At 56.4% G+C, this 18,063-nt stretch overlaps 1 protein-coding gene across 21 annotated transcripts in view; it reads right to left on the minus strand.

Moving 5' to 3' along the window:
- The window catches only part of kiaa1109 (KIAA1109 ortholog), a 64,201-nt gene that overhangs the window by 35,047 nt on the left and 11,091 nt on the right, over positions 1 to 18,063 (minus strand). For all 21 annotated transcript variants that reach the window (XM_081603446.1, XM_081603452.1, XM_081603454.1 and 18 more), the window contains exons 13-41: positions 17,931 to 18,022; positions 17,176 to 17,293; positions 16,947 to 17,102; positions 16,626 to 16,723; positions 16,379 to 16,545; positions 15,897 to 16,003; positions 15,593 to 15,807; positions 15,308 to 15,514; positions 14,752 to 14,889; positions 14,362 to 14,538; positions 14,107 to 14,235; positions 13,118 to 13,237; positions 12,778 to 13,052; positions 10,777 to 11,027; positions 9,637 to 9,877; positions 8,402 to 8,899; positions 6,903 to 7,152; positions 6,705 to 6,842; positions 6,066 to 6,136; positions 5,818 to 5,991; positions 5,618 to 5,738; positions 5,409 to 5,549; positions 5,223 to 5,344; positions 4,319 to 4,521; positions 4,053 to 4,253; positions 3,774 to 3,985; positions 2,884 to 3,035; positions 1,668 to 1,818; positions 1,442 to 1,594 (exon numbers count right to left, since the gene is read on the minus strand). In XM_081603446.1, coding sequence (XP_081459572.1) covers positions 1,442 to 1,594; positions 1,668 to 1,818; positions 2,884 to 3,035; positions 3,774 to 3,985; positions 4,053 to 4,253; positions 4,319 to 4,521; positions 5,223 to 5,344; positions 5,409 to 5,549; positions 5,618 to 5,738; positions 5,818 to 5,991; positions 6,066 to 6,136; positions 6,705 to 6,842; positions 6,903 to 7,152; positions 8,402 to 8,899; positions 9,637 to 9,877; positions 10,777 to 11,027; positions 12,778 to 13,052; positions 13,118 to 13,237; positions 14,107 to 14,235; positions 14,362 to 14,538; positions 14,752 to 14,889; positions 15,308 to 15,514; positions 15,593 to 15,807; positions 15,897 to 16,003; positions 16,379 to 16,545; positions 16,626 to 16,723; positions 16,947 to 17,102; positions 17,176 to 17,293; positions 17,931 to 18,022 — 5,078 coding nt within the window. The remainder of the gene's footprint in view (positions 1 to 1,441; positions 1,595 to 1,667; positions 1,819 to 2,883; positions 3,036 to 3,773; positions 3,986 to 4,052; positions 4,254 to 4,318; positions 4,522 to 5,222; positions 5,345 to 5,408; positions 5,550 to 5,617; positions 5,739 to 5,817; positions 5,992 to 6,065; positions 6,137 to 6,704; positions 6,843 to 6,902; positions 7,153 to 8,401; positions 8,900 to 9,636; positions 9,878 to 10,776; positions 11,028 to 12,777; positions 13,053 to 13,117; positions 13,238 to 14,106; positions 14,236 to 14,361; positions 14,539 to 14,751; positions 14,890 to 15,307; positions 15,515 to 15,592; positions 15,808 to 15,896; positions 16,004 to 16,378; positions 16,546 to 16,625; positions 16,724 to 16,946; positions 17,103 to 17,175; positions 17,294 to 17,930; positions 18,023 to 18,063) is intronic.

Here is an 18,063-nt window from a genome sequence, read left to right on the forward strand (position 1 = left end):
CAGCCTCCTCCCAGTGGAACCAGCCTCCTCCCAGTGGAACTAGCTTCCTCCCAGTGGAACCAGCCTCCTCCCAGTGGAACCAGCCTGTCCCCAGTGGAACCAGCCTGCTCCCAGTGGAACCAGCCTCCTCCCAGTGGAACCAGCCTCCTCCCAGTGGAACCAGCCTCCTCCCAGTGGAACCAGCCTGCTCCCAGTGGAACCAGCTGGCTCCCAGTGGAACCAGCCTCCTCCCAGTGGAGCCAGCCTGCTCCCAGTGGAGCCAGCCTGCTCCCAGTGGAACCAGTCTGTCCCCAGTGGAACCAGCCGGCTCCCAGTGGAACTAGCTTCCTCCCAGTGGAACCAGCCTCCTCCCAGTGGAACTAGCTTCCTCCCAGTGGAACCAGCCTCCTCCCAGTGGAACCAGCCTGCCCCCAGTGGAACCAGCCTGCTCCCAGTGGAACCAGCCTCCTCCCAGTGGAACCAGCCTCCTCCCAGTGGAACCAGCCTCCTCCCAGTGGAACCAGCCTGCTCCCAGTGGAACCAGCTGGCTCCCAGTGGAACCAGCCTCCTCCCAGTGGAGCCAGCCTGCTCCCAGTGGAGCCAGCCTGCTCCCAGTGGAACCAGCCTCCTCCCAGTGGAACCAGCTGGCTCCCAGTGGAACCAGCCTGCTCCCAGTGGAGCCAGCCTGCTCCCAGTGGAGCCAGCCTGCTCCCAGTGGAACCAGCCTCCTCCCAGTGGAACCAGCCTGCTCCCAGTGGAACCAGCCTGCTCCCAGTGGAACCAGCCTCCTCCCAGTGGAACCAGCCTGCTCCCAGTGGAACCAGCCTCCTCCCAGCCTGCTCCCAGTGGAACCAGCCTGCTCCCAGTGGAACCAGCCTGCTCCCAGTGGAACCAGCCTCCTCCCAGCCTGCTCCCAGTGGAACCAGCCTCCTCCCAGCCTGCTCCCAGTGGAACCAGCCTCCTCCCAGTGGAACCAGCCTCCTCCCAGCCTCCTCCCAGTGGAACCAGCCTCCTCCCAGCCTGCTCCCAGAGGAACCAGCCTCCTCCCAGCCTGCTCCCAGTGGAACCAGCCTCCTCCCAGTGGAACCAGCCTCCTCCCAGCCTGCTCCCAGAGGAACCAGCCTCCTCCCAGCCTGCTCCCAGTGGAACCAGCCTCCTCCCAGTGGAACCAGCCTGCTCCCAGTGGAACCAGCCTGCTCCCAGTGGAACCAGCCTCCTCCCAGCCTGCTCCCAGTGGAACCAGCCTCCTCCCAGTGGAACCAGCCTCCTCCCAGTGGAACCAGCCTCCTCCCAGTGGAACCAGCCTCCTCCCAGTGGAACCAGCCTCCTCCCAGTGGAACCAGCCTCCTCCCAGTGGAACCAGCCTCCTCCCAGTGGAACCAGCCTCCTCCCAGTGGAACCAGCCTCCTCCCAGTGGAACCAGCCTGCTCCCAGTCTGCTCCCAGTGGAACCAGCCCCTCACCATGGTGGCCTCCTCGATGACGGCGTAGTCGGCCTGCTGCAGGTATCGGTGCAGGATGTTGCACAGCATGCAGGACGGGTTCTCGTGCAGGTAGCGGGCGCGCTTCGTCACCCGGTTGTACTTGCTGCGGATCGGGATGTGGACGCTCTTCTTCTGTTGCACAAGCACACAAAACACATGAAACACGGCAAACGACCCGGATGCTGGCGCCGGGCCGACCCGTTACCTCCAGAGCCTCCGTCATGATGCAGCCCATGACGGCGCAGACGCGCAGCGTTCCCTCCATGTCCAGTTTCCGTAGCGACGACTTGAGCTGGTCGATGGGGACGAGCCAGGCGCCGATGGCCGGGGTGGCGGTGCTGAGCAGGTTCAGCTGCCTGAAACGGGAAAAGCAACCTGAGCGCCGCCCCCTGGTGGCCGAGCAGAGCGCCGCCCCCTGGTGGCCGAGCAGAGCGCCGCCCCCTGGTGGCCGAGCAGAGCGCCGCCCCCTGGTGGCCGAGCAGAGCGCCGCCACCAGGGGGCTGAGCAGAGCGCCGCCACCAGGGGGCGCCACAGAGAGCAAATACGGCAACATATTTATGAATCATACAGTATTATCCGTTTTTGGGGCAAAGTAAAGAATTATTATGAGAACGTTATGAAGAAATAACACAAATTTAAAAAGATGCAATTTAAAGACAATAAACTCAGATATTCAGAGAACAAAGTCTAAATAACGAGAAAGTTGTTATTTTACCAGCATGAAGTCGCAACAAAGGTTAGTCTGGATTTTTGAGGTGTTATTTTAATGACCCTGCTTTAGTCTAGCCCTAGCCGAGCCTAGCCGAGCTTAGCCTAACCTAGCCTTAGCCTAACCTAGCCCTAGCCTAGCATATCCCTAGCCTATCCATAGCCTAACCTAGCCTATCCTAGCCTAGCCCTAGCCGAGCCGAGCCTATCCCTAGCATATCCCTAGCCTAACCTAGCCATTGCCTAGCATATCCCTAGCCCTAGCCTAGCCTAGCCTAGCATATCCCTAGCCTATCCATAGCTTAGCCTAGCATATCCCTAGCCTATCCATAGCTTAGCCTAGCATATCCCTAGCCTATCCATAGCCTAGCCTAGCATATCCCTAGCATATCCCTAGCCTAACCTAGCCCTAGCCTAGCCTAACCTAGCCCTAGCCTAGACTAAGCTAGCCCCTAGCCTAGCCGAGCCTAGCCTAACCTAGCCTTGGCCTAACCTAGCCCTAGTCTAGCATATCCCTATCCTAGCCTAGCATATCCCTAGCCTAACCTAGCCATTGCCTAGCATATCCCTAGCCCTAGCCCTAGCCTAGCCTATCCCTAGCCTAACCTAGCCCTAGCCTAGCATATCCCTAGCCTATCCATAGCCTAGCCTAGCATCAGCAGTCAGGTTCGGGCTGCAGACCCAGTCGGGTGTTTGTGGGCGAGGCGTCCCACCTGGACATGGTCTGGGACGCTGAGCGGACGTTGGTGGGAGCAGCGAAGCTGAACCAGATCTCCCTGATGGTTAGCTTCATGCTGCTGGAGTCGGGCGGCGGCGGCATCAGGGGGAGATCTTTCTTCAGGTCGTCTGACTCCACGCCTTCGTCCTGCATGGCGGGAAGCATTCAGGTAAACATGGATTCAACATGGCCTCCATGTCTGTTCCCTCCTGTTTGAGCTTCATCTGATGTTAGATCAATACCGTCATCAGGTTAGCATCCAATCAGCACCATTAGAACAAGAAACTGTTGGCAGCTCTAGTGGCGTTTTTCCTGATTTCTGCTCCTCGTGGTCGAGTCTCACCTTTACCTGAGCAGCCAGCAGGAAGCTGCTCCGCCCGGCGGCTAACAGGAAGCGTCTCACTGGCTCAGCGTGGAAACGTCTCCAGTGAAACCATCATAACCATCAACCAATGGAAATGATTTTCTGTTTAAGCCAACCTGAGCCAGCGGCGCCATCAGGGCCACAGATCTGATCAAAAGTTTAATTATTTTAAATTGTTTAACATTTAAATGAAAGATTTTAAGGATCTGGTAGTTTTACTTTATGAAAGTTCAAACAATATAGTTTTGTTACCATAGCAACCGTTGAAAGTGGGTAGTTTTATGTATTTGTGCTCAGGTCCATCAGTGCAGTTTTTACTATGAACAGTTTTAACTCTGCTCAGTGTTTCTTGTAATTGATCTTGAAGTATTGATCTAATCTAGTCCAGTTTGTTGATTCATTTATTCCCACAAAAAGCAGCTTTAAATGGAGAATTTGATCATTTCTGGCTGGTATTGATTAGAGAATTGAATCTTCTATCAGGTTATCGTCCACCAGGTGAGCTGACGAGTCGTCCTGACCTGCTCGTCCGAGTCCGAGTTGTCGTTGGCGTCCGAGTTGGGGCTGATGACGTCGTTGGGCAGGTTGTCGTCGGAAACGTCGGTGCTGTAGCCGCTTCCGGTCTGGGATCCCGTGGAGCCGTTGGACTTGCCGGTCCCGGTCTTCCCGCCGCCGTCCGAGTGTCCCATGACGCCGAAGGCGTTGTAGAGGACGGCGCCGGACTGGCGGCCGCCTGGAAGCAGACCGGAGACATGAGCCTCCCGTCCTGCGGGGGGCGCTGCGGGCAGCGGCGGCGTTACCTTTGACAGTGAGGCTCTCGATGCCGCATTCGAACATGATCCAGCCCCATTTCTCCAGAGAGGCGGCGGAGCGGGTCGGGTCGCTCGGCGCCGCCTGGCCGTCCGTCTCGTCCACCAGGGAGAACTCGTCCAGGTCCTCCAGGCCGAACAGAACCTTGGACTTCTCGAACGGGATGGCGGTGATGGCGAACGTCCCCACGTCTGCAGAGGACAGGGCGGGGTCAGAGGTCAGAGGTCGCTGCAGGGGTCCGGGCCGGGGAACCGACCTGTGGAGTCCAGTCCGCGCAGCTGGCTGTGGATCCGGTGGACGTTCAGCCTGGCGGCGATCTCTTTGCCCTTCTCGATGCCGGCGTTGGAGCGCAGCGACCCGGACGACTGCGGCTGCATCTTGGTGGCCGACGCGTACTTCTCCAACATGACGGACGGTCGGCCATGTTCGGTGGCGTTCGGCGTCTCCTCCACGATCCCCCTGGCAGAAACGGAGGCTAGCTTAGCTACCGACCAGCTCAAGATGGCAGCCAACATGAAAAACGCTTTTGGAGTCAAATCAAAAATAACTGGACATAGAAATCTATAATTACAGTTTTCAAGATGGCCACCACAGTATCCATTCATTCACTGAACAAAACTCTTAGCTCTGCTAACGCTAAACCACCAAACACGTTAAGGTTAGCAGAAGCTAATGCTAAACCTCTTGGCACGTGAAACAAATTAGCAGAAGAAATGTTGCTAATTCTAAACCATCAACTACTTAAAACATTAGCAGAAGCTAATGCTAACATTAAAACTGCTGTATAAATGTGATGACCAAAGTGGAAAACATTTGATGAGACAAAGGAATATTTCATCACAATAAGAGCAGAAAGTGGCAGCCATCTTGAAAGATGGCCGTCATCCTAAATTTAAGTGGCTGATGTGAAATCTGAAAAACATCAAACCTGAGAGGTTAGCATGTTAATGCTAATATTAGGCAGGTTTTACAGTGATGAGCGTCGCCGTGGCAGCCTGCGGGCGGCTAAGCGTCGCCGTGGCGGCCTGCGGGCGGCTAAGCGTCGCCGTGGCGGCCTGCGGGCGGCTAAGCGTCGCCGTGGCGACCTGCGGGCGGCTAAGCGTCGCCGTGGCGGCCTGCGGGCGGCTAAGCGTCGCCGTGGCGACCTGCGGGCGTCTCACCGGTTCATCCTGAACTGGGTGGCGATCCGGTCGAAGCACAGCGCCACCAGCGATACGTGTGGGATGCATTTAGCGGACGGGGAGCCTTCCTCTACGGAGGCCTGCAGGAGGCAAAGGTTCACCTGCACACACAGGTACACGCAGTCAGCAAACTGGACGCGGCGCCTTCCGGGTCAAAGGTCAGACCTTGGGGATGGAGACGTTGGCCTGGAGCCCCTTGATCTTGACGTTGTCGGGTTTGACGGACAGCTCCGTCTGTCCGCTGGAGGTCAGCGTGGCGGCGTCCGGCTTGGACAGCTTCTGCTCCGGCGTCTTGGACGTCTGGCTCTGCGGACGCACAGCGTCAGTCGCGCGGCAGGTAAGCGGCTCACCTGCAGAACCGGGCCGATACGCACCGACTCCGCCACCGTGGACTTGCTGATCTGATACGCCTCGCCCAGCACTTTGCCGTGCAGGTCGTCCAAGATGGCCGCCGGGTGCCGGATGCTGGCGAAGTGGACCATGGACTCGATGTATCTGAGACGGACGCAACAGAAAACCCTGTGACCGGCCCGGTTCCGATCGGACCGGAACCGGGCCGTCAGCCGGTCGCTACCTGTCCAGGGACTCGGCCACCAGCGGCGTCAGAACCACGTTGACGGCGCCTTTCACCTCCACGATGGCCGTGGTTCTGGTCTGGGCCAGCGGCTGCTCCAGCGACCAGTCGTCCGTCGCCGTGTCCTCGTCCGTGTTCTCCATGGCTCTTTTGTCCAGCGGCGTGTACGGCGTGCTGCGGGGCGACACCAGGGGTCAGAGGTCAGGTCACCCTGCTGCTGCTGTGTGCAGCTGCTCCACTTCCTGTACCTGCTGTTGTCGCCCATCAGCTGCAGCCCGCGGTCCAGCAGGGAGGTGGCCGACAGGCCCGGCTTGATCACCTGCAGAACAGAACACGGCTGAGTCCAGAACCACAACCAGAACCAGGCAGGAGAGCCAGAACCGCTGGCTGGATCCGAGTGTCCCTGCTGCGGACCCAGCCTAAACGGGTCGCTAGCAGGGTTCTGCAGAACCATCAGGCCCTAAACGGGTCGCTAGCAGGGTTCTGGAGAACCATCAGACCCTAAACGGGTCCTAAACGGGTCGCTAGCAGGGTTCTACAGAACCCTCAGGCCCTAAACGGGTCCTAAACGGGTCGCTAGCAGGGTTCTACAGAACCCTCAGGCCCTAAACGGGTCCTAAACGGGTTGCTAGCAGGGTTCTGCAGAACCCTCAGGCCCTAAACGGGTCGCTAGCAGGGTTCTGGAGAACCATCCGACCCTAAACGGGTCGCTAGCAGGGTTCTGGAGTCATCAGAACCAGGCATCCTGGAGCAGAGATTAATCTGGACCAGGAAGGAGCAGAACTTTTTAAAAAAGCATCTGGAGTCAGAGCATCAGAACCAGAGCAGACCAGCTGGTTCAGACCCAGTGCACAGCAGGAACCCGTCCAGAACGGAGCAAGTCGGACCTTGAAGCCGGGCACGGCCAGCTGGTCGAAGGAGGCGGAGCTTTCCTCGCTGGTGGGCGTGTCCAGGTCCAGCGGCCGGTGCAGAGACGACTTGGAGGTTCTCTTGTTGGTCGGCTGCTTGACGGACCAGTTGGACACCTGCAGAGAGAGCCGGTCATTCGGAGCCCAGAAGAACGGGGCGGCGGCACCGGGCGGCACCTGGTAGTGGGCCAGGTAGTTCTGGTAGCAGGCCATGACGTGAGGCTGCCGGGTCACCGGGCCGGGCTCGGCCGTCTTCTCCGCCTCCACAGAACTCTCCTCCTCCATGGCCAGCGCCGACACGAAGGAGGCCTGGGACGGGTGGGCGGCCAGCGGCTGGGGCGGCGGCGGGGGGCGGGGCTCCGTGATCAGCTCCCCGTTCAGGACGTAGGTCAGAGGCCCCTCCACGCTGTGGTAGATGGAGCTGCGGCTGGGGTCAGAGGTCAACAAACCGTGAAACGAGCCACAGTCTGGCTGCAGCCACGCTTTCCTGCTGGTTTGTGTTTTCAGCAAAGTTTGCAAACATTTGATGAGCTGTTGGTCATTTCTACCTTTGCAGCCCCGACTCCAGAGGGGGTTGAATCAATCTACGGAGCAGCAATATTATTTCTTACAGTATTAGCTAGTCGCCCGTTAGCCCACATTAGCTAGTCGCCTGTTAGCTAACACTAGCTAGTCGCCCGTTAGCCCACACTAGCTAGTCGCCTGTTAGCTAACACTAGCTAGTCGCCTGTTAGCTAACATTAGCTAGTCGCCTGTTAGCTAACACTAGCTAGTCGCCTGTTAGCTAACACTAGCTAGTCGCCTGTTAGCTAACATTAGCTAGTCGCCCGTTAGCCCACATTAGCTAGTCGCCCGTTAGCCCATGTCAGCTAGTCGCCTGTTAGCTAACATTAACTAGTGCCATCTTAGCTAACATTAGCTAGTGCCATCTTAGCTAACATTAACTAGTGCCATCTTAGCTAACATTAACTAGTGCCATCTTAGCTAACATTAACTAGTGCCATCTTAGCTAACATCAGCTAGTCGCCCGTTAGCCAACATTAGCTAGTCACCTTTCAGGTGGGGTTTGGGGGAAGTTCTTTGCGTTTTCTGCCATGATTCTAACACACCTGCGTAGCTCCGCACAGCAGCAGGTCTCCTTCACTGCTGCACAGGTGTAAACCCAGCTAGCATCTTAGCGCTCATGTTGCGTTTAAAGGCGGCTTGGAAAATGCGTTACGAAGTGTTGACAACGGATTAAACCGTTTTAGAAGCAGTAAAAGTGACAGAGGGCTCAGACATGGGAGGTGCGAAGCCCCTTGTGTATCAAACCGATGTATGAACAGCTTCCAGGGGGGACAGCTGACCCTGTGGACGGGCAACGCCCCCCAACGCCCCCCAACGGGCCTGGCTCTGTGCGTCAGGTTTTCACCCGTTAGCGGTTTGGCCCATAGCGGCTGGTCTGTGATGCGTTTTCGCCTTCAGCCATGATTGTACACTGTGTGGTACGGAGATCCGCTGCGCCCCGTCTGTCAGGAAAGCGTTTGGCTGTTCGGCCGGAAGAGGCTGACAGTCGGACAGGAAGCACCAGATTAACGATCTGTGGCGGCCGGCGCTCGGTCAGAAGCTGCTCAGCTTCAACATCAAGTGAAATCATTCATTCATCCTGTCTGACCTGCTGCGACCTCTGACCCCACCTGTAGCTCTCCATGCGGTACGGCGGCGGCTGCTGCGGCTGCTGCTGCCGCCTCCTCTTCTTGCGGCCCGGGTACGTGCCGGGCCCCTCGTCGGCGCTGCTGATCGGCTCGAAGTCCTCGGTGGCGGAGAAGTAGGCCTCGCTCTCCGCCACCGACATGCTGGAGTCGGCCGAGCGGTACTGGTGGAAGGTGCTGGAGTCGGCCGACGGCGTGAAGGGGAACGAGCCGTAGCTGCGCCGCTGCCGGGGCGAGTCCAGGACGTTCTCGTCGCTGCGCGAGACCTCGCTGCTGAACTGGACGCCGCCGCCGCCGCCGGAGGTCAGCGCGGCCGGCGGCTTGTCGGCGAACACGGCGGCCGACAGGCTCTTGGTGCTGCCCAGCCGACCCGAATGGACCGAAGACTGGCGGCGCAGCGGCGAGCAGAGCGGCGAGCGCACCGAGGCGCGGTCCTGGGAGCCGGGGGACAGCGGGGACGCCTCGGGGACGTCGCCCAGCGCGCTGCGGAGAGATTACAGCGGGTTATAATCTGATGCCACCACAGTGAACCAGGAACGGCTGGATTACGTCACCATGACAACCGCTGAGGGGAAACTTTGCTCTCCAAGTTAGGAACTAAAAATAATGACATTTCATTCTGAACTAAATTATAATAAACCAAAACAGATAAAAAGGAAAAACCGTAAAGAAATTATAATATTAATCTGATCGGAAATTATGAAGATCATTTTAATCCATCAATAATTAGTCATTACTTCTGGCTAATTTGGGATTATCTTCAATATTCCAACATGATGTCTGATTAAGCTCAAATGTTCCTGGAGGAGAAAGAAGGACATCTGGGGACACGGTACGGCGGTGGCAGCATCATGCTGAGTGAGCTAAAGCGAAGCCAAAACGACCAGATTAGGAAAATATTCAGGAAAACCATAAAGATTAATCTGACATTGAGTAAAAACCCTGTTAAAGCTGGATTACAGTGTGTGTGTGTGTGTGTGTGTGTGTGTGTGTGTGTGTGTCTGTGTGTGTGTGTGTGTGTGTGTGTGTGTGTCTCTGTGTGTGTGTGTGTGTGTGTGTGTGTGTGTGTGTGTCTGTGTGTGTCTGTCTGTGTGTGTGTGTGTGTGTGTGTCTCTGTGTGTGTGTGTCTCTGTGTGTGTGTGTGTGTGTGTCTGTGTGTGTGTGTGTGTCTCTCTGTGTGTGTCTGTGTGTGTGTGTGTGTGTGTGTGTGTGTGTCTCACTCGGCGTGGGTTCTGGCGCCGAGCGGGAAGCGGCGCTCCTCGGCGCTCGGAGACGGCGAGTCTCTCTCTCCCGCCAGCAGGGGCAGCGCGGCGCTGGAGGAGCTGTTCTCCTCGGAGGAGGAGGCGGAGCTTTGGGAGCGCTGGGGCACCTGGAGGCTCAGGTGCTGCTGGCCGCGCCTCTCTGGCACCTCTGGTGGCAGGCAGGGGGAGTGCGTGTCCCGCTTCAGCCCCACCACTTTACCTGAGGACACCAGAGACACAAGGAGACTGAGCCTGGAGCAGCAGCGGACAGAGACAGAGACGGAGAGACACAGAGAGACAGAGAGACACAGAGACAGAGACACAGAGAGACAGAGACACAGAGACACAGAGAGACAGAGACACAGAGACAGAGACACAGAGACAGAGAGACACAGAGACAGAGAGACACAGAGAGACACAGAGAGACACAGAGAGACAGAGAGACACAGAGAGACAGAGAGACACAGAGACACAGAGAGACACAGAGAGACAGAGAGACAGAGAGACACAGAGACACAGAGAGACAGAGACACACAGAGACAGAGACACAGAGAGACAGAGAGACACAGAGAGACAGAGAGACAGAGACACAGAGACAGAGACACAGAGACACAGAGAGACACAGAGAGACAGAGAGACACAGAGAGACAGAGACACAGAGACAGACGCCATGTTTTGGTCTTAATTGCATCACATCCACCAATCAGGGAAAAGAATAAAACCTTTTTTCTCCCATTATTATAAAATATTCCCAGTTTTATCCAAAAACATGATTTGGGACGAATCATAAATGATTCTGCTGAAAATCTGGACGAATATTTAGTTAAAAATAATAAAAGTTCTGTATAAAAATAAGTCAAATAGTTTTAAAATAATCAATCCAACTAGATTTAACATTTAATGCAAACAGAGAATAAAAATAAAGAGAAGCATCAATAAAAGTCTCTCCATTAAACTCCGTCCACACAGACCCATAACCAAAATAATAAATATATCAGTAACAGATTATCTCGGATTATTAAACCTCGCCGTCGCTTCCTGCTCTCCTCCAGCTGCTCCCCGTCGCTAGCGTAGCATTAGCGTAGCATTAGCGTAGCATTAGCGTGCTCCGCTACTCACCGTCCGCTTTGGGCGTCTCCTTGGTGACGATCCACTCGCTGGGCTGCAGCAGCGACTGGCCGTAGCTCATGTCGGACTCGGCGCTGGAAGAGGAGAAAGCGGACGAGGACGACGGCGTCAGCTCCTCCAGCCGGAAGAAGTCCAGGCCCATGTTGGTTCCCCCGAAGAACCTGCAGCCGCCCAGGCAGCCACAGCGGTTCCGGCTGCGTTTACCGCGCAGGCTGGCGTCATCGGGCCACAGGAACCAGAGCCTGGAGGAGGCGGAGAGGACGGCACCGTCTAAACACAGAGGACTCTTCCTACGGGGAGCACCTTCTACTGCCTATACAGCTGCTAGCTTAGCATAATGGTTCCACATTCAACAGGACTGTGGTCGTCAGGCTGGTAGTTAGCTTAGCATAATGGTTCCACATTCAACAGGACTGTGGTCGTCAGGCTGGCAGTTAGCTTAGCATAATGGTTCCACATTCAACAGGACTGTGGTCGTCAGGCTGGCAGTTAGCTTAGCATAATTACCTACAGGGCTGGGAGTTAGCTTAGCATAATGGTTCCACATTCAACAGGACTGTGGTCGTCAGGCTGGCAGTTAGCTTAGCATAATGGTTCCACATTCAACAGGACTGTGGTCGTCAGGCTGGCAGTTAGCTTAGCATAATGGTTCCACATTCAACAGGACTGTGGTCGTCAGGCTGGCAGTTAGCTTAGCATAATGGTTCCACATTCAACAGGACTATGTTCGTCAGGTTAGCAGTTAGCTTAGCATAATGGTTCCATATTCAACAGGACTGTGTTCGTCAGGCTAGCAGTTAGCTTAGCATAATTACCTACAGCTGCTAGCTTAGCATAATGGTTCCACATTCAACAGGACTGTGGTCGTCAGGCTGGCAGTTAGCTTAGCATAATGGTTCCACATTCAACAGGACTGTGGTCGTCAGGCTAGCAGTTAGCTTAGCATAATGGTTCCACATTCAACAGGACTGTGGTCGTCAGGCTAGCAGTTAGCTTAGCATAATGGTTCCATATTCAACAGGACTGTGGTCGTCAGGCTAGCAGTTAGCTTAGCATAATTACCTACAGGGCTGGTAGCTTAGCATAATGGTTCCATATTCAACAGGACTATGTTCGTCAGGCTAGCAGTTAGCTTAGCATAATGGTTCCACATTCAACAGGACTGTGGTCGTCAGGCTAGCAGTTAGCTTAGCATAATGGTTCCATATTCAACAGGACTGTGGTCGTCAGGCTAGCAGTTAGCTTAGCATAATGGTTCCATATTCAACAGGACTATGTTCGTCAGGCTAGCAGTTAGCTTAGCATAATGGTTCCATATTCAACAGGACTATGTTCGTCAGGTTAGCAGTTAGCTTAGCATAATGGTTCTACTCCCTACAGGGCTGTTAGCTTAGCATAATGGTTCAATTCCCTGCAGGACTGTGGTCGTCAGGCTAGCAGTTAGCTTAGCATAATGGCTCCATATTCAACAGGACTATGTTCGTCAGGTTAGCAGTTAGCTTAGCATAATGGTTCCATATTCAACAGGACTGTGGTCGTCAGGCTAGCAGTTAGCTTAGCATAATGGTTCCATATTCAACAGGACTATGTTCGTCAGGTTAGCAGTTAGCATAATGGTTCCATATTCAACAGGACTGTGGTCGTCAGGCTAGCAGTTAGCTTAGCATAATGGTTCCATATTCAACAGGACTATGTTCGTCAGGTTAGCAGTTAGCTTAGCATAATGGTTCCATATTCAACAGGACTATGTTCGTCAGGCTAGCAGTTAGCTTAGCATAATGGCTCTATATTCAACAGGACTATGTTCGTCAGGCTAGCAGTTAGCTTAGCATAATGGTTCCATATTCAACAGGACTATGTTCGTCAGGTTAGCAGTTAGCTTAGCATAATGGCTCTATATTCAACAGGACTATGTTCGTCAGGCTAGCAGATAGCCTAGCATATCGGAGAGCAGAAGATAGCCTGACCCTAAACAGGAAGTCGACTGCTGACCTTCTGGTCTGTGCGTCGTGCAGCTCCAGGAAGTGTCTCTGGACGTCACACTTGGCCGGGTGGTCGGCCGCCAGCGCGACGTCGGCCGTGATGAGGTTGAGGTTGACGGAGCCCGCCTCCAGCCAGACGGAGCGGCGCAGCAGGGGAGGCTGCCCCTGACCCGGCTGCTGCTGCTCGATGTACTGCCGCATGTTGACGTCCTGCACCACGGCGCTGATGCCTTCCCCCACCGCCTGGTTGTGCAGGTTGCAGGTGGCGACCCGGACCGCGCCCGTCTGGAGAAACGAGAGTGATTCGAGAGATTCGGCGGCGCGACCGTGGCGCGCTGGGCGCTCCTTACCTTGACGCTGGCGGCGCAGCCGTGCTCCACCACGAACAGGTCGACCCCGTCCAGCGCCAGACGGGTCATGATGTACTTCAGCTCCTCCGAGGTGCGGCAGTGGCCGGGCAGGCGGCGCAGCTGGAACACCGACAGCTTCGGATCAGCCGTCACGCTAACGAGGCGCCCGAATTAAAAATATCTGTTCTCATGGGCTGGCTGCCTGTTGGCATGGCAACTCAGACACATGCTTCTGCCCCAACCGTGTGCGTTCCTCACAGAGACGACCCACCGTCAGCTAAACTCAACAACAAGAACCTCCAGAGTCTAAGGGAACGTTTACAGACAGGTGCAGAGCTCTGGAAAAGACAGCACAACGCCCTTCAGTGCTAAACCCCCAGCTGTGTCTGATGCTTCATTTAGCAATGTGGCTAACTGACCCAGCTAGCTTTCCCTACAAGCTAGTTTCCCCGCATAATTTCAATCACTACTTTACTTTATTGTTGTGTGACCTGTCAGTTGAACAAAGTTAATAAGGAGTTGGCCGTTTATATTCATGCTCTTATTTTGAAGTGTTTAAGCCTTTCCTAAAAGTGTGTTGGAATAGCATGTTAGCATTAGCTTCAGCTAGAAACCATATTGCTATAGTGCTTTAGCTTCCACCAGCTACCATGCTGGTGATAGCACTAATGTTAGCAATTGCTAACTACAAAGATAATAGCACATTAGCATTAGCTGCGCCAAATACTATGTTAATATATTGCATCATAGTTAGCTTCAGCTAAGTACCTAGTTGGTACCAGTTTAGCTAGCTGTGCCACCACTGTACATTAAACAGATGAGAAGCTAAGTACACGCCTGAAGCTTTAGCATTAGCTTTAGCATTTCATCAGACTGAGCAGAGCAGAGCGCCGATGTATGGCTAGCATGAGTCCATCTGGACGGAGCAGTCTGACAGCTTCATTAATACATCAGGTAATCCTTCAGAGGGGTGTACTTTCTTTCTGTACCTTGTCGGCACAGATGCGGCGGTCCACGCCGTGCTGGCAGGTGATGGAGGGTTTGGGCTGCTCCAGCTGGAACTCCCTGGAGACCACGTGGAAAACGAACGTCTCTGCCCACTCAACCATGCTAGCCAGCTAGCGGGGACAAAGCCAGAGAGGTTAGCGCCCACTGCTAACCGTTTCACAGAATAATAAAGACAATCACAAGAAATCCAGTTCTGAATGTGGGAAAGTGATTCACAGGGCGGTGCAGACGCCCACCTGAGGAACGGTGACCCTGCCGGTCAGCGCCCCGGCCTGCATGTCGATGAGCCACGCGTACTCCAGCGTGTCGCTGCCCAGAGGGAGGCCCTGGGCCGAAAACATGGCGTGCGCCCTCATCTGCAGCCCGGACAGACTCAGGTGTCCGTCTCTCAGCACGCCGTCCGCCGTGGGGCGCTGAGGAGGAACCAGCAGCCAAAGGTCAGAGCCCTGAAGGAGCCCGTCCTCCTCAGATAAACCAGAGCCTCTGTCTGAAAGCTGCGGGGTCCGTTACAGTTACACCAGAACACAGTGGCAGCACAGAGAGAGTTACCCGGACCAGCCTGGAATAATCCCAGCATAACGAAGCTTTCGGCTCACCGTTCGCTCCTCCCTCCCGTCTATCCGTACCTGGTAGTTGTCGCTGACGAAGATGTGGAAGGGCGACAGGATCATCTGCAGCATCGTCTCCTTGTAGCCCTTCTTCATCTCGAAGCAGAGCCGCTCCAGGAAGCCGGACGGGCCTTCTGGACCTTCGCTGCTGCAGTGCTGCAGGAGCGAACCGGGTTACTCAGAACCGCGTCAGCAGTTTAACACGGCTGACAGACACGGAATACACCTGGAACCCTCCCAGACCGAAGAAACGGCTGCAGCACGTTGTTGCTAGGCAACCAGAGTGAGGCTGATGCTACCCAGCTAGCTTAGCGGCTAAAGCCTTCCTCTGCCCACATCTCCCAGAATGCTGTGCGGTTCCCCAGCTAGCTTAGCGGCTAAAGCCTTCCTCTGCCCACATCTCCCAGAATGCTGTGCGGTTCTGGATATGTTATCACATGTCTGGCATATTGATCCCGTATCTATGGATTATAGGTTATTGATCTGTGATCCAACATGTGTTCTGCTGCCATGTTTGTTTATGTTTCAGCTTCCTGTGGACCCCAACCGGACGGAACCGTGCGACCCGGCTCACCGCTGGCAGCCGGCCGTGGACCTTGTAGAGGTTGATCAGTACGGTGATATCCCAGGGCCGCAGGTCCAGGGGGTGGCCGTGATCGCCGTCCTCCACGCCAGGAGACGAAGAGTAGCCGAGGCCCGACGACGTGGCCGCGGACGGCACCGGGCTGGACACGGCCTCCTCAAAGTCCGTGTACATGTCGTCCTCCCCGAAGTAGTTCTCCTGGAGGAGGGGAGGAGGAGGAGGAGGAGTTCAGACCTGAGAGGAAGCCGCGGCGCTCAGGTGACCCCAGCTACAGACCTTGATGGCGATGAGGGCGCGCAGCAGAGGCCCGTACAGGAGGATCTGGGAGTCCGGAGACATTTCCATCTCCACCTGCAGCCGGTCGGGCGGCAGGTCCGACGGGTCGAGGCGGAACCGCGCGGCCGGCGTGGCGGCGCAGGGGAAACGCGGCGGCGCCGCGCCCTGGTCGGGGGGGCGGATCGCCGACAGCATGGACTCTTCTATCTCTGAGACTACGCAGTGAGGAAGAGAAGGAGGAAGGTCAACAGACGGCAGCAGAACCAGAACCAGAACCAGAGCCAGAACCAGAACCAGAACCTACACGACTGCTTCAGCTGCTCATCCTCCTTCTGGGGGTAGATGGGATGCCAGGTGTAGTCGATGATGAGCAGGAAGTTTGGGACGCTCCAGCAGTCCACCCAGCCGGCCCTGCACCACGGCAACAGTTACGTCACCACGACAACAGTTACGTCACCACGGCAACAGTTACAACGCCATGGCGACCATAACGTCACCACGGCGACCGTTACAGCGCCGTCTAACGCCATGCTAAGGCTAGGCTAACATCTTGTAAAGCTAGGCTAACATCATGCTAAAGCTAGGCTAACATCTTGCTAAAGCTAGGCTAACATCTTGCTAAAGCTAGGCTAACGCCATGCTAAAGCTAGGCTAACACTGTGGCGCAGACTAAATGCTTGTGTTCCACTAAACGTGGAATAAAGTCAGAATAAAAAATGTAATCTGTAAAAAGTTATAATATTTTATTTTAATTTATTTTTAGAATCTGAATGATTTTAAACTCACTCTGCTTTGGTGATGTTCCTCCAGCGCGGCTTGCTGGCCTTGGAGGGCGGGGCTCCCTCGCCGTCGCCGGGCAGCTTGGCGCTCTGGTGGTCCTTGGCCAGGGTGAGCAGCGGGTAGCGGCTGGGGTGGCACTCCGGCAGCGACAGCCGCATGTCCGTGTCCTCGGCCTGCGGGAGAGACGCCGCGGCGGCGCGGCGGCCATGTTCAGAGCTGCACCGGTCGGAGCAGAACCAGCAGACGGACTCACCCTCAGGCTGAAGCGGGTGTGGCAGGTGGCGGGGACGAACTCGGTGAAAGGAAGCGTGAAGTCGATGTTGAGCGTCTCGCCGCAGGCCGCCAGGTACACTGCAGGTCAACAAGGCAACCGATCAGCTGACCAATCAGCTGACCGATCAGCTGACCGATCAGCTGACCTCAACATCACTCTGCCAGCATATGACCCTGGAACCACGCCGTCGCAGCTAAAGCTGTGGGAACCAGAGGTTTACCCCCACAGACGCAGTGCGGCTCGTTTGTCAGGACGTCCTGCGGATGTCGGACCGGGTCACGGTGACGGAGGCCTGCTCACCGTTCTCCTGCTGCTTGGTGGAGCAGTCGATCCAGTTGTGCTGGTTCGCCGCCCAAATCATCTCAAACTGGTGGAATAAGATCTTGAACGTCCAGGAATACGGCACAAAGGAGTAGATATCCGGCGCGCTGTCGCTCGCCCAGTCCTTGATCAGGTCTGAGTGGACAGAGACACACTGAGGATCACGGGATCGGGGCATCGTGCAGAAACGCGACCCGGCGCTGCTGACCTGTGAAGAAGTTCTTCTGGGCGTAGATGAAGTGGTACGTGGCTTTGTAGACCTCGATCTCACACTGCCAGGACTGGGGCATGTTCCACACGCGGGGGTAGCTGGCAATCACATGGAACTGCAACACAGAGCTCAGGTCAGCAGGGCAGGAAGGGAGGACGGGGCAGGATGGGGCAGGATGGGAGGGACGGGGCAGGATGGGGCAGGATGGGAGGGACGGGGCAGGATGGGAGGGACGGGGCAGGATGGGGCAGGATGGGAGGGACGGGGCAGGATGGGGGGACGGGGCAGGATGGGGCAGGATGGGAGGGACGGGGCAGGATGGGAGGGACGGGGCAGGATGGGGCAGGATGGGAGGGACGGGGCAGGATGGGAGGGACGGGGCAGCGGGGCAGGATGGGGGGACGGGGCAGGATGGGAGGGACGGGGCAGCGGAGCAGGATGGGGGACGGGGTGACGGGGCAGCAGGGCAGAATGGGGCAGCAGGGCAGGATGGGGCAGCGGGGCAGGATGGGGCAGCGGGGCAGGATGGGGGGACGGGGCAGCAGGGCAGGATGGGGCAGCGGGGCAGGATGGGGCAGCGGGGCAGGATGGGGGGACGGGGCAGCAGGGCAGGATGGGGCAGCGGGGCAGGATGGGGGGACGGGGCAGCAGGGCAGGATGGGGCAGCGGGGCAGGATGGGGCAGCAGGATGGGGCAGCGGGGCAGGATGGGGGGATGGGGCAGCGGGGCAGGATGGGGCAGCGGCTGCTTACCGCCACCATCTCGGCCTCCAGCAGCGTCCGGTACTGCATGCTGCTGGTGGTGTCCACGTGCAGCAGCTGGCCTTTGATGGTGGGGGAGTAGCCTGCAGGGAGGAAGAGGAGAAGAGTCCTCGTCGTCAGCCTG

Source organism: Poecilia reticulata, chromosome 22 (assembly GCF_904066995.2).
Source record: "Poecilia reticulata chromosome 22, P_reticulata-male-v2, whole genome shotgun sequence".
NCBI classification, from domain to species: Eukaryota; Metazoa; Chordata; class Actinopteri; order Cyprinodontiformes; family Poeciliidae; genus Poecilia; species Poecilia reticulata.